The 16049-nt window shown below is 42.4% G+C and overlaps 1 protein-coding gene across 4 annotated transcripts in view; it reads right to left on the minus strand.

Moving 5' to 3' along the window:
• Positions 1–459: 459 nt before the first annotated feature.
• Positions 460–16049, minus strand: part of LOC121321775 (LIM domain-binding protein 3-like) — a 31976-nt gene continuing 16386 nt past the window's right edge. The window contains exons 4-10 of one of the 4 annotated variants that reach the window (XM_041260939.1): positions 14265–14340; positions 11309–11331; positions 9609–9812; positions 7090–7119; positions 4857–5029; positions 4400–4436; positions 460–3807 (exon numbers count right to left, since the gene is read on the minus strand). In XM_041260939.1, the coding sequence (XP_041116873.1) occupies positions 3717–3807; positions 4400–4436; positions 4857–5029; positions 7090–7119; positions 9609–9812; positions 11309–11331; positions 14265–14340 (634 nt within the window). In that variant the 3' untranslated portion in view covers positions 460–3716. Of the gene's footprint in view, positions 3808–4399; positions 4437–4856; positions 5030–7089; positions 7120–9608; positions 9813–11308; positions 11332–11685; positions 11813–12968; positions 13286–14264; positions 14341–16049 lie in introns of those variants that run through there. The other 3 variants (XM_041260941.1, XM_041260938.1, XM_041260942.1) reach the window with 3 other exon arrangements.

The raw sequence follows: 16049 nt of genomic DNA on the forward strand, positions 1-16049 counted from the left end.
ATCAATGAAGATACAGCGCCGCTCTATTCAATGGCACTATTCTATGGTGCTATTTTATGGCGCTATTCTATGGTGCTGTTCTATGGTGCTATTCAATCAGACTGCTAGTGATAGGAGGGCACACCCCCGAGTCCCCATCTGAGTTAACAAAAGAGTCAAGAACTTGTGATGACATTATATTAGTCCTTAATTGAAAACACATCTATACAGAGTCTCTGAAAACTGAGAGAATGTCACCAAGGAACTCTGGCCCCTTAACAAAACATTTCTTAAAACAGTTCTTGAAGTTCTATGAATAGCAATATTAAATGTAAACAGCATCACCAGAGGCGATTTCAACAAAGAGGAGGAAATGTTAGAGAAAGTCTGCTTGAGTAGCACCATAGAAGAGACATATAACACACCCCTGTCCCCTCCTGGTCCCCATTCTTAACTACCTCCACAACAGCCACAGAGTTCTTTGTTGTTTTAATAATATCCTTTATTTCAGAAGAACCATGCCACTATATACAGGGTGATTTTGATGCTACAGCAGAAAAGTCAAATAGAGATTGCATGCAAACCTCTCGACATCCCCGCCTATCCACGAGGGGTACGGTGCCTCGCAAGCTCGCTGGGAGCCCCCAAACATGAAGGGGTGCTGGGGTTTGAAGCTTTGTAACAAAGTAGTGAACGTGTCCTGGTGCACAAGGCTCATGTAATTGTCAACCGCTTTTATGTTATAACAAGATTTTATTTGCAAGTTGTTGTATAAAGTTGCATGTTTTTTTTTTTTTTGGCAGGTACTCTACATAACTTCTGACCAACCTCGAATTTGATAGGGACAGTCCAATCAGCTAACCCAACACTCCCTCTGAACAGGAGGAAATCTGAGAGGCAAGCACGACCCCAAACAGGTAACTGGCTTCGTACTGAAAACACAATCACTGAAACGTATTTTTATAGTTTGATGAGAGTCCAACACTTTCCTTGATCTTTTCTTATTCCCTCAATTTAAAATCCCCCCCAATATAGCAGTGCTTGAATAGTGGAGAGTATCGGCACAAACCTTTAGGAGAGCACCCAACATCCAACCCACCACCAACACAAACCTGCCTGTGCATTATCGTGTGCTGGGTCATTCTGGTGAGGAATTCAAATGTATATCCTTAAGGGTAAAATGTATCAGTTTTAAAGGTGTTTGGAGTACGAGTACGAGTGTCAGCACACTTCTAGTGACAACGAACCCCACTTCCAGCTTCCAGACAAAGGAGTTTACAGCCCTTTACACAAGTCTGTACCAACCACCTATATCGGAATCGCCCATAACCCACGGGCACTTTGGCAGAATGACAAAACTGACCAGTGTCAATATTACCTGCTACACACCGCTGTACGGTCAAATCAACCAGCATCCTCACTGCTGTCTTGAAAACTGGGCTTGTCAGGGGTTTGAATTCATTCTAGATCTTTAATTTTTATAAAATCATTTTCTCCCACACCGATAGAGTTTAAGCACAGACTATAACAGACTGCCCACCCATATGAAAAGTAAATGAAGTTTAACTGCAGAGGAAACTGGAAAAAAAGTGTAGTTAGACTGTGGATCAACTGGACTGTAAAACGCAATATAATAGAATTACACTGATCTTAAAACTACAGCTGTTACAGGGCAGCTAAGCTGCAGTCGAGCCATGCAGTTTCTACCAACTGAAGTTTTCCAGCAGTTAAACTGCAGCTGTTTATTTTTTTTTCCATACAGGTGCTTTACATCAGAAAATAATTCTACTTCCACAAACCTGCACTGCCCTTCACCGATTCATTCAACGGCTTTTCATTCCGCACAAACTTTCATGGATGAAGAAAAGAAATCCCCTCAGCCTACGATCTGATTACTACACAGTATTACCAAAACCTTCAGCTCTGCTTGAGGGTGTGATAGTTTCTATAGAAGTTGATTATTCATTAAAAGTATTTCACCTTTGCTTTTCCTTGTTAATAGAAAAGGAAAGATCAAATCCACAATAAATGTGACACTTTCACACAGCGAGTAGGAGAGCCTAACTATACCTGCTATAAACAGCACACAAGCAGAAACAAAGAGAAAAAACGTCATCTCAGCAATGAGCATAGAAGATTGAAAACAGACCGAAAGCCACTGGCTTCTAAAATGTTAGCTGGCACGCCTTTAAAAAGTACACCTTTAAGCGAAATATCTGAAATATGGTTGCTACAACAGCAAGATAAGAATTGAAAAGTAGTTAAATTGGGCGTGCCAGCTGTCTGATTCAAAGGCTGAGCCCCGTTCTATCCTTTGATCTTATTAGCTGACCAGTATCTGGCAGATTGCAAATGAAATGAGTGTATTGGTTCCAGGTCAAAAGCAATTGAGCAGTTCTGTTATTGTGCTCTTCAGACTTCAAAAATGCCTACCCACCTGGCAGCAGGTTGTTTCGTTTTAGTCTCTGCTGGCTAAAACACCTTAGGCATCACAAATAAACTTTTTGTTTGTTTTTGTTTAATGAACAGGCGGGTGATTAAATTGTTTATTTGTAAGTGCCTTAGCAATAATCTCAAAACAGCAGCATGTTTTATCAGCTTCATTCAAGCGATTGATTCATTTGTAATAAATCCTGTCTTCCATAATACTTTGGGTAAAACATATACCTCCCCCCCCCCCTCCCCCCACACACACCCCTTTTTCATTGAATTTGCCCTGCAATATATAAATGTTAGAAGCAAATATTTTTTACAAAATGCTGCTGTAATGGTTACACTTGTGTTTTTGGGCCTCATTTAGCAGCCAATTAAAAGTAAAGGTACTTTGATGTACATTTGAGTTCCTTTCAAGGTGTATTTCCCAGCATTTAAAAAAAAACATTCCTGCCTCTTATTAGCTGCAATGGCGTGTCCGATCATGGTGGAGCTGAAGCAGTGTTGGAAGTCTCTGAAACAGGGAGGTGGCGTGCTGCTCACAGTGAGTACAAGAGCCTGCCTCCCTCCCTCTGCTCTGCGTGTCCTCCACAGCACAGACAGACACACAGACAGAGGGAAGCTCTTCGACATGAGCACACTGGATCTAGAGACTTCATCGAATAAACACTGGGCTCCAGAAAAGAATCTTCAGCAGGAAAGTGTGTTTTAAAATGCTAGCAAGTGCACGCCCAACACAACCCAGCTCCTATTCTAATACCCCTAAATCAAAGCAAAGAACATTAACAGATTTTAAAAGGTGGGGCCAGCGATAAGCTTTGTTCGTGCAAGTAAACAAATGGATTTTAAAGCTCTGGTTAGCGGCCCTTAGAGTATAAATGGACAAGGTAAAATAAGATCAAGTGAAAGGCACAGTCTAAAAAGGTGGTGGTGGGGAAGGTGTTACATTCCAATACATAATGTTTCGCAACAAGGGACAGCCTGCCCAAATCTATCCATTTATTTTGAACATTCAAACTAGGAAGGAAGAAAAAACATCAGAAGCTCTATATCTTTTTATACCATGACAAAAAAAAACCCCTAAATAAATACAGCTTAAACAATTAAAGGAGCCGAGCACTACTGCGTTACAATGCAGAGGGATATACAGCACAGAGAATAGACTGATGACAAGCACTTGCAAAACTGATTAGCTCTCAAACCACCCACAACATGGGGGCTAAACACTTCTCCAGTTCAGAACTACTCCCCTCCTCCTCCTCAAACTCGCTCCCTTTCCTCCTTTTCAAATCTCAAACATAACCCTAAACGTTAAGGATTTGCGCAGACAGGCCATTGTGCCAGTTTTTCAATTTAGCAAAACGTGGGCCTTTTACTTCCGTTTCAAACTTTTCCCTGTGGTGTGAAGAAAGAGAGAAAAAAGAAAGAGATAGAAAGAGGGAGGGAGAGAAAGAAGGGGGAAGAAACATGGGTTAGGGTCCGTGGCCTCCACTCCCCTGCCTGATCATTTGTGGGATTCAGAAAGGATTTGGATGTTTTCGTGTTTTAATCAGCCGAACACCTACCCAAGACAGGGATGTGCTCACAGTGTGTGTGTGTGTGTGTGTGTCTTAAGAGGTTAAAGCAGGCGTTGGATATTTCATCACCGTGCGTTTCAAGGCCCATCATGGTAGGAGCTCTTGACAACAACCACGAAAACATCCAAACACCTCAGCTTGCCCCTCACTCCAATTCTACGGCACTCCTAAATCGCATTGTCAGGTTGAAGTTTAACACAGAAAGAACCTGAACTGGAATTCTCTCAGCTCTTGGGATGGCAGTCCTATCAACAGGAATCACACCATGTCTATTGAGATCTCCCGAGAGCTACAGGCCGGAGTTTCAGTTCTGTAATGTGTCTGTCAGGTCTCGAGGTATCGATAGACTGCTGAATTAGGATATTAAAGGAAAAGGCCAGGATAGAGAGCTGCTGCTGCTAGCTGCCTACCTTGATCTCCTCAGAGCATCCACATCTGGGTCTTGCACTGAAAGACAGAGGCATGGAAAGACATGATCAGTATATGGTGTAAAAATATTTTCATTTTCTGTGTTGCTATGCTAGTTGTGTGCATTAGATTAGTGTCCTGTAATGTAATGACCGTATTTGGGGAGTTTCTCCCACAAGGGAAGGGCTGAACAGATAAACTGAACTGCTGCCAGGGTGATGTGAAACTGCAAAGAATATAAAAGGAGGGGAAGCTAAAGATGTCGACCCAACAGAAGAGGCTGCTCCGTATCGAAGCCAGGGATGAAGAACTGACTTCTGCGGTTGCCTGGTGACAGACCGTGAGTGAACGGTCAGCTCTGTGTATCTTGCATTAATAAAAGTGGATAAACTTGTTTGAGACTATGTCTGGACTTACTCAGCATCTAAACAAACTCACAGCACAGCGGAGTATACTCACTGTACTCGGTTCCTGTGATGTGGGCCAGGATGCGGAAGGATTTGGACTGCAGGTTGGCAGCGCGGCGAGACCACTCCTCTATCTCCTGGTTCTCCCCAGTACCCTGGTTCTGGATCACGGCCTGATAGACTGGGGAGGCACTGTCTATGAGAGGGTCTTTAACTGGGAGCATACTGCAACCACAGAGAGAGCAGCATGTGTGAATGGGAGCTGGGCAGGGGGCAGCAAGATCCTCTCCATCTCACCTCTCCACCTGTCCTCCATCTTTACCGTCCTCTCCACATCCTTCTCCACCCCTCTCTTGCCCACACCCCCCTCTCTCTCGCCCACACCCCCCTCTCCCTTCTCCATCCCCATCCTTCTCCCTTTTATATCTGTACCCTCTCTCTCATGTCACCAGCCCACTCCACCCCCCCTCTTAATTTCCCCTCTCTGTTTCGCCCTCTCCTCTCTCCCTTTCCCTCTCCACTCTCTCCCCCTCTGGTCTCTCCCTCTGAGAAGCAGGCTGTGTTGTGCTGTGAATCAACAGGACTTCAAAATAATAAAAAACACCTAAAACTATTTCAAATAATGCCTAAACATTTGTATTGTAAGGGAATTATAAATCTAATATAAAGGGTTTTATAAGAAACCTTCTCATTGTAAGCAGTCAAAACAGTTTTTCACTGGCAAGCTTGTATCTCAAATGTTCAAATACAAAAGTAAATGACAAGACATGATGTACCTTTACAGCTATGTGATTCATTCCTCTTCTCTGCACAGCCAGCCATATTTTCAAAGCTTTTACTCCAGCCTTTAGTTAACTCCTATCTTTTGAAAGCTGATTTTACAAAACCAGAACCAAACCACTAAGTAACATAAGTTCTCTACAACACTCTCAAGGTGTTTTTGTTTCTCATTTCCTAACATCAACATGCTTTTTTTTCTCCTTTCAAATAGTTCAGTAAAGACTGGAGGAAACACTTTGATATAGCCTGGTGTGTGTTAAACAGGAGGTGAAAGGAGCTCAAAACACTCACAGGAAAGTCGATCTCATCAGGTTTAAATGCAACACACAACCACTTAGACAGCATTTCAAACTCTGCGATCCTCTTCCGAGGGATAAGCCAGTGTTTACTCTCAATAGGAATGAAACCTGGATCTGTGTTACTTTGTTTTTTATTGGTTCCTGGTATATCAAGTGTAAGCAATCAGGGCAGGAGAATCACGCCTTTGGTCACGTTTCTCGTTCTCTTTAATTAATCCTGCTATGGTTGCGACCCGTCCAGGCATTTTGACGCTGTGCACAAAGTGACACATGAGAGACACATAATTGCTGTTTTATTCCCCGCCATTTCCACTGCAAAGATCTTTAAGGTAATGTCAGTTTTCTGCACCCCTCCAGCAAGCATCCCTGTCTCTCAATCCCTGACATCACGTGTTTGTGACCTCACATCCTGTACTAATTCAGCCACAGTTGGGATTCTGGGAAATGTAGTGCCAACTGAACTGTACACATTTTTATTTTTATTTTTCTTAAAACATGTAGATAACACTAATATAGCTAATCATTCCAATCTGCGCCCCCTGCAAGAGAAATCTTGTAGTTAGCAGGGAAACAAAAAGAAGTGCTACACTGGGGTGAGGTGTGGTGAGGAAGAATTGGAAAAAGCAAAGCAAAATGCTATACAATCTGCTGGAAGTGCATGAAGGGAATAAACTGCCACAAACATAGAAGGAGCTTGATTAGTAACAAAGTGTTTTAGAAATGTAACAACCCAATTAGAAGTTCAAACTTATAAAGCGCTATTGCAAAATATATAGTAATTTGTGAAGAGAAAGCCCTGAAAATTGTAGAACGAGAGGGCACAAAAAGGGAACCGAACTTAATCTTGAACCACCCAGTTACAAATGAATGGAATAGTTTTCCAGGTGACACCTAATACAACAATTAGAGTCTGCTTAATGGGGCAAATGGTGAGCTAGCACAGCACAAGCTTTGATTGGACAAGCCCCTCTTTTTTCAATGACATCATCGCTGCATCGGTTGCAACACAGACTACCTCGTATCAACAGTAGCGCTGTAGCGAAGCTACTGCAAAACACACAAACACACAACCTGACATACACAGGGTTTACTTCACAGGTCACACAAAGCCATTGCAGATGAGAATGAGGCTGTTAGAAGGAGAAGGAGTTTGTACACACGTACGCAAGCACGGGAACGAAACAAGACACAGATTAGCCTACTTACGCCAGGGGAGAGCCAGCCGCACCAGCATCACTGTGAATCATATGATCAATCACCGGGCAAGGGGGGGGGGGCGGGTCATTGGTTTCCATGGAAATGGGAGGTGGGGGGGGGGGGGGTAGGTTGTGGGGGGCGGAAAGGGGTGTGATTGGTGGAAAAAACGGGATAGTGGTTGTCAAGGAAAGAGAAAAAAATAAACATGAGATTTGTAGAAACGCAGCAGAGGAAAAACAGGCTACAATGGAGCGGGCAGGGTGAATGACTGATGGATTGGCTTATTGATTGAGTGATTGATTGATTGATTGAATGGATGGTATGCCAGCCATAGGGGTTTTATTTAGTACCTCATCATACCCTTTGCTGATGGAAGGATGTATTTGCAAAGCTTTATCTTGTATGCTAGTGAGGGAGTACAAGACGTGAGTCGGTGCGTGTCATTTGCATTACACAGATTTCTTATCTACAGTGTTTGCAGTTGCTCTTGTAACTGATCCAGGGTTAGAACATAAATATCATTCCCTTATACCCTTCATACATGTTAACCGCCGCACAGCCTGCTGCCCCAGGGGCATCCATTTCTATTTTCAAAGCCCATCTGCTCACAGTAAGTATATCATTTTATTTCTCTTTATATGAATATTATAGTCATCTTATCGAGTAGAATGCATGAGGACATGCCGATTAACTGGAACTCGCAAAAGAGCTAAACGCTGCATTTCATCCATGCTTTAAACCATGCAGGCCACTCATTCTGGCTCAAGTGTATTCTGGTATCAGTTTCAAAGAACCTGTACAGCACCAGCATGCACTCAGCATTTAATGTGGTGTCTGTTTAAAAGCTCATGGCTGTCTCTCAGAGATTCTCTATTGCTGTTTGTGCTCAGATCGTTAGCCACGCTTGCTAACTATTCCAGTAAAAATATTTCTCAAAAGGCTGATTTTCTGAAGCTTATCAGTGTTGCACAGATTTCAGAGCACAGTGATTTACCTAGGAGCTTCAGAGCACAGTGATTTACCTAGGAGCTTCAGAGCACAGTGATTTACCTAGGAGCTTCAGAGCACAGTGATTTACCTAGGAGCTTCAGAGCACAGTGATTTACCTAGGAGCTTCAGCGCACATTGATTTACAAAGGCGCTTCAGAGCACAGTGCTTTACAAAGGAGCTTCAGAGCACAGTGATTTACCTAGGAGCTTCAGAGCACAGTGATTTACCTAGGAGCTTCAGAGCACAGTGATTTACAAAAGAGCTTCAGAGCACAGTGCTTTACAAAGGAGCTTCAGAGCACAGTGATTCACCTAGGAGCTTCAGAGCACAGTGATTCACCTAGGAGTTTCAGAGCACAGTGATTCACCTAGGAGCTTCAGAGCACAGTGATTTACCTAGGAGCTTCAGAGCACAGTGATTTACCTAGGAGCTTCAGAGCACAGCGCAGCAATGTTAATAGGCTTCCCTGAAATGTGCAGATGACATGAAGCACCCAATAAGAGCGGTGGTATCCAGATCCATTAAAAACAAACCATGATGTTTCATCCCAGCTCCCGAAAGATCACAAGAATCACGAGATAGTGAAAGCCGCCGGAGAATAAAACAAAACAAAAGACACCTCTGCTTACCACAGCATCCATCTGAATACTTCTTTATCGTGACAATTTCATTGGTACGGCTTGCAAATTCAAACCCAGAAAACACTTACCAACATTGTTATTTTTGACGGCCCTGACTCGCCACCACTGCAAACAAAACATACACACACACACATTGAACCGACTTAAACCCTTACAGAAAACAAGCACATGCAAAACAAACTGCAAGGTGTTGTCCTGATCCAAAAGCAACACACTTTTAAACTAATTATCTGCACAGGGGGAAAGACAAGAGTACAACCAAGTCAATACCCAGCTTTAAAATCTCTCGAAGGATGCACGAAGAACAGATTGTAAAGCCTTGGATAGCACTTTAAGGCTCTTCCTGTGTTTCCTGTACAAACACAGCACAACAAGGCATGCAGGTTCAGGGTTAGAACAATTACATCCACTACTGTCATATCACCCATAATTTACATCTCATTAAATGGGCAGCATTTCTGACAGACAGGCAGTCATGAAAGGGATCAGCCGCACTGTTGATGCAGAATGTTCCTCCCTCGCCCTGTAGAGAACCAGCTAATGCCACGAGAGCACCACAGTCAGAGAATCTTATAGCATGATTGAAGAGCAGAATTCTGAGATAAAACCAGAAGAAATATAGAGCCAGGTAAACTAATGGTTTGGGATAGCGCCTTCTTCAGAGTACACAACAGCAGACAATCACTGAACAGGGCACCAACTGAAACATTTGTCTACTTGTCTTGCATCTAGTTCCACAGACCCCAATTGGCACCAATCCTGGACCATCTGATGTTACTTTAGGTAAAAGTAGTCCAAGAATGGTGCCAAGACCTGGCAATTTCACATAGTTTCAAGTGTAAAACATGCTGCTCATTGTCCATCCCTCCTTGAGGGGAGGCTGTGGTCATCCTCACCTGGCTATGTCACTGCCCCTCGCCTGGGTCTGACCGGCTATGGCATCCATGATAGCATCCTGTGAGTACATGCTGATGGGGGTGTTGTACTGGGCGTGGATGATGGTGGCCTTGCCTCCCGGGCCCTTCACCTCAATGGGCTTGTGTGTGGACAGGGCGGAGTCCTTCAGCACATTGGGGTTGAAGCTGGGCGTGTACTCGGTGCTGGAGTGGAGTGGAGTGTCCGAGCGAGGGAGTGAGACAGTGTTCAGGAACGTGAGAGAGAGAGGGGTGAGGAATTGTGAGGAAAAAGAAAGGGAGTGGAAAAGGAAATAAGGAAAAAAGGTGGTCAGAAGCAGAGGGGAAGTGATGTTAATTGTGGCACCATTTTTAGGTGCGATTCAAACACCCACTAGCCAGTACAGTAATTAAAGAGACAACGACAAGTAGCAATGCAGACTGTTTTTTTTCTTTTTTGTTATTTTTCTTGTTATTTTGCAGTGTTTTTTAAAGGTCTATGCCTGCTTTCTGGAAGGAGGAAGTGACTTGTAGGTGCGCTCATCCTGTTTCCACAGAGAAGACACACACCTTAAAACTCAAATGCAATAAATTGAAAGAAATAAACCAAATCCACAGTAAATAAACATAGAAAATGTATCTGTAAAAAAAAAAAAAAAAAATGAAGTCTCAAAATACCACAGTAACACAACACCAACATACTAATTTATATGCAATCTGTCTTAAAGAAGTCTCAATCTCGCATTGTTTAGAGAAAAAAAACAACAAACCCATTGCAACATGCCACCTTCTCGAGCTAAAACAACAAAAGAACAAACTCCTATAAATATTAAATATTAACAACACTGTAAAATGTGTCAAACACTTCTAGCGTAAAGCGTTAGACTAAATCATCCATCCACCCTTGGTAAGAGAATTGCATGCATGGCCAGTTACAACAGCACCACCAAATGGACTGGAGGATTACATGCTGGGAGCTAGCTTAGCTTCTCAAAGATTTATTTTACTCAAAATCGTGGGCAGCAGATTTATTTTATTTATTTAATTTGTGGTGGTGGTGGTGGTGGTGGTGGTGGGGGGGGGGCGTTGTTTGTTTTTAAAACACAATTAAGATATTAAACCAGAAATATCCAACTCAGAGATATCAATTTAGGGTTCTTGTGCAGCAAGTAGTTTTGACTGGTTTCTTATCAGTTTTATAATTGCTATTGGTGTTTTATCTTTTTCACAGAAAAATCATGAAAATACCGATTTGGAGTAGAAAATCTTTAAGAATGTATTCTGCCACACAGGAGTACTTCAGAGACTTGCAGCCCTCTACTCAACTCTAGTGGCACACAGTACCTACTAATGAAGACTAAAACAAAACTACATGCACTGAAGGGCTCTACAACATACTGAAGTTCTGTGGGACGGCTATTAATCAGACAGTAACTGAACTGCATGTTAGCTACACTGGTCTAAACTTAAAACGCAATCAATCTACAAAGAGATTGCTATACCAGAAAGTCACGCTGCAGACGGTGCAATAAAACTGCAGTTTAACTCAGCTGCTCCGCTGATTGTACCGACTTACTGTACGGTAGTCCAGCTAGACTGCAGCCATGCACCTCTGCACTGTCACTGTGCACTTTTGCTGCGGTTTAACCATTCCCCACTACTACACCGCACACTGCACACAGCACACAGGAACTCATACTAACTTGGCACTAGTGTTGGCAATGATCTGGGGAGGGAGAGAGAGAGAGAGAGAGAGAGAGAGAGAGAGAGAGAGAGAGAGAGAGAGAGAGAATATGGCAGCATTATAAATAAGCTCTAAAACAGCCTGATATTGAGGTCCATATTCTTGGAAAAGGACAAGAAAGGAAGAAGCACTAATAGGACCTTCTTGGAAACAAGATGCTTGTCCCTAAGGACTCTCTCTCTCTGAGAACTGAAGGAATCAGAAAGAGAAAGAAAGAAAGAAAGAGAGAGAGAGCAAAAGGGCGCTCAACAGAACAGCTGGCTATCCTGGTTAGAAGCTCATTGAAATTCACTTATCTGGGTAATGCATTAACTGGGATTGAGAGGGTACAATCAAACCTGTCTGCAGCCCCTAAAAGGAGTACCACAAGATATATCTTTCTGCCACCAAGGAACATTTACACACAAATGAAAAGGCCTTTCTTGTTTGCTGTCCCTTACCTGTGAGTGTAGAGAACTCATGACTGTCCGTTTGTGCAGAAGATTATTTGATGAGACCATTTCCAAAACGAAAGAAAAGATGACAATGACCGTTGCATTAGTTTTGTTTTTTTGCAACTTCTTTTATAGAAGTCTAACAAGGTATGTACCGTATCATGTTTAAAACATGTATTCATCATGGTTTTTACAATGCATACTTATCTGTGCTATATCATGCTCACCATATTAAGCTTTACAACTCACTTACCACAGTACAGCAGAGTCAACTTCTCTAAGAACAGCATTTCTGCAATCTACCCTATAAAAGTTTACTACGGTATTTTTGCAGTTCTTTTTCTCATGGTTATACTTGGCATGTACCATAATGTACCACGTTTGCCATTTTGCATTTTGCTGTGCTTTTACTATGGGAAACTTTTATAAGGGTAATTACAAAGCAGTATCAAGAAGCTGAACTGCAGTCTAACTGCCTGCAGCTCCCGGCTGAGACAGGGAGAGATAAATTGGGAAGGCTTGTCCCCTCAGCAGCCCTTACATTCCATAGCCTTTTAAAGGGAGGGAGGAACAGGTGGTCTCTGTGCTGGGGCAGGGAGAGTGTAACCTTATCACACTGCACAACGATGAGCAGACAACATGATCCTGCCAGCCCACCGCCAGCATGCAGATGAAATCATTCTGCTGTCTCGCTCCCTCGCTCTCTTGCTTGTTTTAAGGTGGTTTCAATAGTTCCACCTTCTAAATGTCATTTTAAAACTTACCTAGTTCTGATATCCAAGGATTACATTTCTAGCTTGAAAAAACATTTTAAAAAATCAATTTGAGAAATATAAGGTTGAAGACTGTCAGCAGGCACTGCAGCAAAGCAAAATGTGCTTTTCTGCCAAGTACGACGCGCAGTCATGAGAAATGCCAAAAGTATAGTAGTCAGTTTCTGGTGTTATATAATACATAAAAAGGTCACCGCTATGATATGTAAATATTATTTTGTTAACCTGTTTGTTTGGCTCTAAAACAAACTTTTGAACAAGACCGGTACGAATGAATGAATGAATGATCGAATGAATGAGTGATTCTTGCACCGTCCTGGTTAGAAGGGAGTGCCCCTTGTGCCACATACAAACACGCAGAGTGCCTGTGATTCACGCGTGACGGGTGTTATTAGCGTGTCCCGTTACGTACCGCCACGGAACTCCGGAGATCCTTCCTTTGAAGCTGCTATGCGCCTCTGTCATCTCCTTAATGCTCTCCGCAGAGTAAAGCCCAATGGGGTTGTTATACTGCCCCCTCTGGCCGGAGGCCGGTTTGCAGGCAGGACTTCCGGGCGCCGACCATGACTGTCTCTTAGAGGGAGACGGGGTTCCGCCCTTAGTGAGAGCCACGCTACGCGATTGGCCAGTCTCTTGCTTGCTGTAGATGAAGGAATTTGTCTCGTTGGGAGCCCCTAGCTGCCCAGAGGTGGTATTGCAGGCTGAGGGGCTGCCATTGATTTGGAGGATCTTCATCGGGGGAAGGGGGGTAGAAGCAAGACACAAGACAAGATGAGCGTCACGCCAAAGCAAGTTCAAAAGAAGCTGAGTGGTGTTCAAAGATCCAAACGTGGAGAGCCAGATCACCATTGTAAATGAGAACTTCTTCTCAACTGGCAAATTCCATTTGGTGCAAAGACATAAACGAATCAGGCGCATTAAATCTAACCATAATCTGTGAAGTGATGCCAGCATTTGAAAATCTCTGTTATTTCAAACTCAGAATTGTCTGCTGCACCCTTCTAAAAGTGTTAACACAGTATTTTTGCACATTTGCCATGCTTTTCTCTTGGTTATACTCTGCATTTGCCATAGTTTACCCTGGTTTGCCATGTTTTTAATATGCTTTAGCATACCACTCTGTACTAGCTTACTGTCCACACAGCAGCTATTTCGTCTATACAGCTCCTGTCCCCCCTTGGCTGTCTTTTCTTCAAGGAATAATAACACCTTCCCCAGAGACTGCATTAACGATACAGACGTTTACTCTCATTCTCTTCTGTTTTGTTTCCACTAGGTGGGGCTGATTGATTATCCTTAGCTTATCTTAAAACATTTTGGCTACAAAGAAAGAAAGAACAAATTCTAGTGGAAACATTTGCCATTTATTATTTTTATTTTTTTTTTGTATTTCCTAATTCAACAGTATTGAGTGTTTAATACTTATGAATGGCAGATCTCTGTATTGAATTAGCTGAGCTCTATACTAGACTGTATTGAATTAGCTGGCTCTCAGATCCCCAGTACAGTACTGAGTTCTCTATACTAGACTGTATTGAATTAGCTGGCTCTCAGATCCCCAGTACAGTACTGAGTTCTCTAGACTGCATTGAACTAGCTGACGTAGTTTCCCGTGTTTAATTTACTTGCTGTAGTCACTCATTATCTTCAGTGCAGTATTTTGTTGGTCTCACTTGATGCCGATGTGAACTGGGAGAATGCTCCTTACCTTCTGGTGAGGGATGACTGACATGGGGGAGTCCATTCGGGGGGTAGCTGTGGGCACTGGGGCAGGGCGCTTCGACCTGAGGAAAAAAAAACTCTGTAAACCTAAAGTTTTGTCAGATATCATTTAAACATTTAAAATGAAAATAAATGCAAAATAACATGTGTTTCTTTCAAAACTGCACACTTGAGACCTGTGCAAAATCTATGGAATTATGTTGTTAACTACTACTTTAAAATCAGGTAGAAAATATCCAGGTACTGTATCTATCCCGTTGATCTCATTAGAAAACACACATACCATACTGTACCATAAACCTCAAGATCTGTTTTGAGTTTGCTTTTGGAAACTACCAAACCTAATTTTAACCAGCACTGCCCTAGACGTTTGATGACGCAAAGATGACAGTTCTGTCAGGACTGGCTGTTAAGAGTTAAAAATGTATACACGGTCCGAGACAGGTTGTGGGAACTTTTAAAACTGACAAGTACGCCAGGAACTCCAACAGTGCCTAACCATACCCATCTGCACTTCTACTACTGCACCCTCAGTGTCTGTTTAAAGATTTCCATGAACACCGCACTGACAGAACTGCAGCAGACAGCAACGTCAACAGCAGCCGTCATTAATCTTCTGCCCTAATCGATACTTTGTTTCATGGAAGAGTTCTCTGAGTCAGAGGCTTTGTAAAGACCTACCAGCCACACAACAGACATGTGATTATTTATTTAAAGACCCCTTATAAAAAAAAGTGTCCCACAGTAAAAGTGTGGTAAAGCATAGGTAAGCATTGTAAAGAACAGCGGGGTATAGTAACGCGTATTAATAAACATAGCAAACCACGGTAAAGTGTGCATGGAAAAACTGCAAAAATACTGTGGTAAACTTTTATAAGGCACAAAACCAGGAATCAGTGCACTCTAATTCAACACGGTTTTTAAACCGTATTCTAGGGGGAAAAAAAACAAACATTTAAGAAACATTTAAGTTGATCCAGTTAGAATCCAAGGTAAACAAAAAACCCCAAATCAAACAAAAAAAACCCAAAGTGTTTCTAATTAGGCTGCTGTATTAACGAAAATTAATTAACCGAAGACACTCCATGAACTGTTGTTCCACGAATGAAGACAGCCACATAATAAAAACAGTTTTGTGAATAATAATCAGTTTAGAAAAAGTGTAAAAAGATGCAGTAAAATTTGAGCCTTTTGAATGTGTGCATTGTCTGAAGTCCAGAGAGGAAATGTCTGACTCCACAAGGAATAACAGGAGACCAAGTGGTGTGTGAAAAAGCAATGATGTGCAAACAAAACAACTGCTGTGATGGTACTGTTAGTGTTCCCTGATGTGGGAGAAGCTCAAAGCCAATGAACAATAAATCTCAGAAAGCGTTACAATGCCATGCCATCGACGGGAACACAGCTCCAAACATGCCTCTCCTGCACAGCCTTGGGTTTCACAGGTCTCACAAAGGGAGAAATACTTCATTTATTGATTTATCTGTAAGCTGTAATGAAACAATGTGCCAGGTTTGCTAACCTTTAATTATAGCATTTTTTTTTATATTTATTTAATTGCAGAAAACACCTTTTATAGCAGCAGGGAGGGGACCAGATCTTGCTTGCTAAGAGTTTCAATGACCAACTCCACAGACATTTGTTACAAAAACAAAAAAAGCAGGGTCCTTGTGCAAAAAGTGGGCCCTTATGTAGTGAATCTGTCTGTCAGCCCATCAGTCTGCCACACAAGACGATCACGATGAATAAACAAAGTCATACAGACCTTTTG

This window comes from Polyodon spathula, chromosome 10, assembly GCF_017654505.1.
Source record: "Polyodon spathula isolate WHYD16114869_AA chromosome 10, ASM1765450v1, whole genome shotgun sequence".
NCBI classification, from domain to species: Eukaryota; Metazoa; Chordata; class Actinopteri; order Acipenseriformes; family Polyodontidae; genus Polyodon; species Polyodon spathula.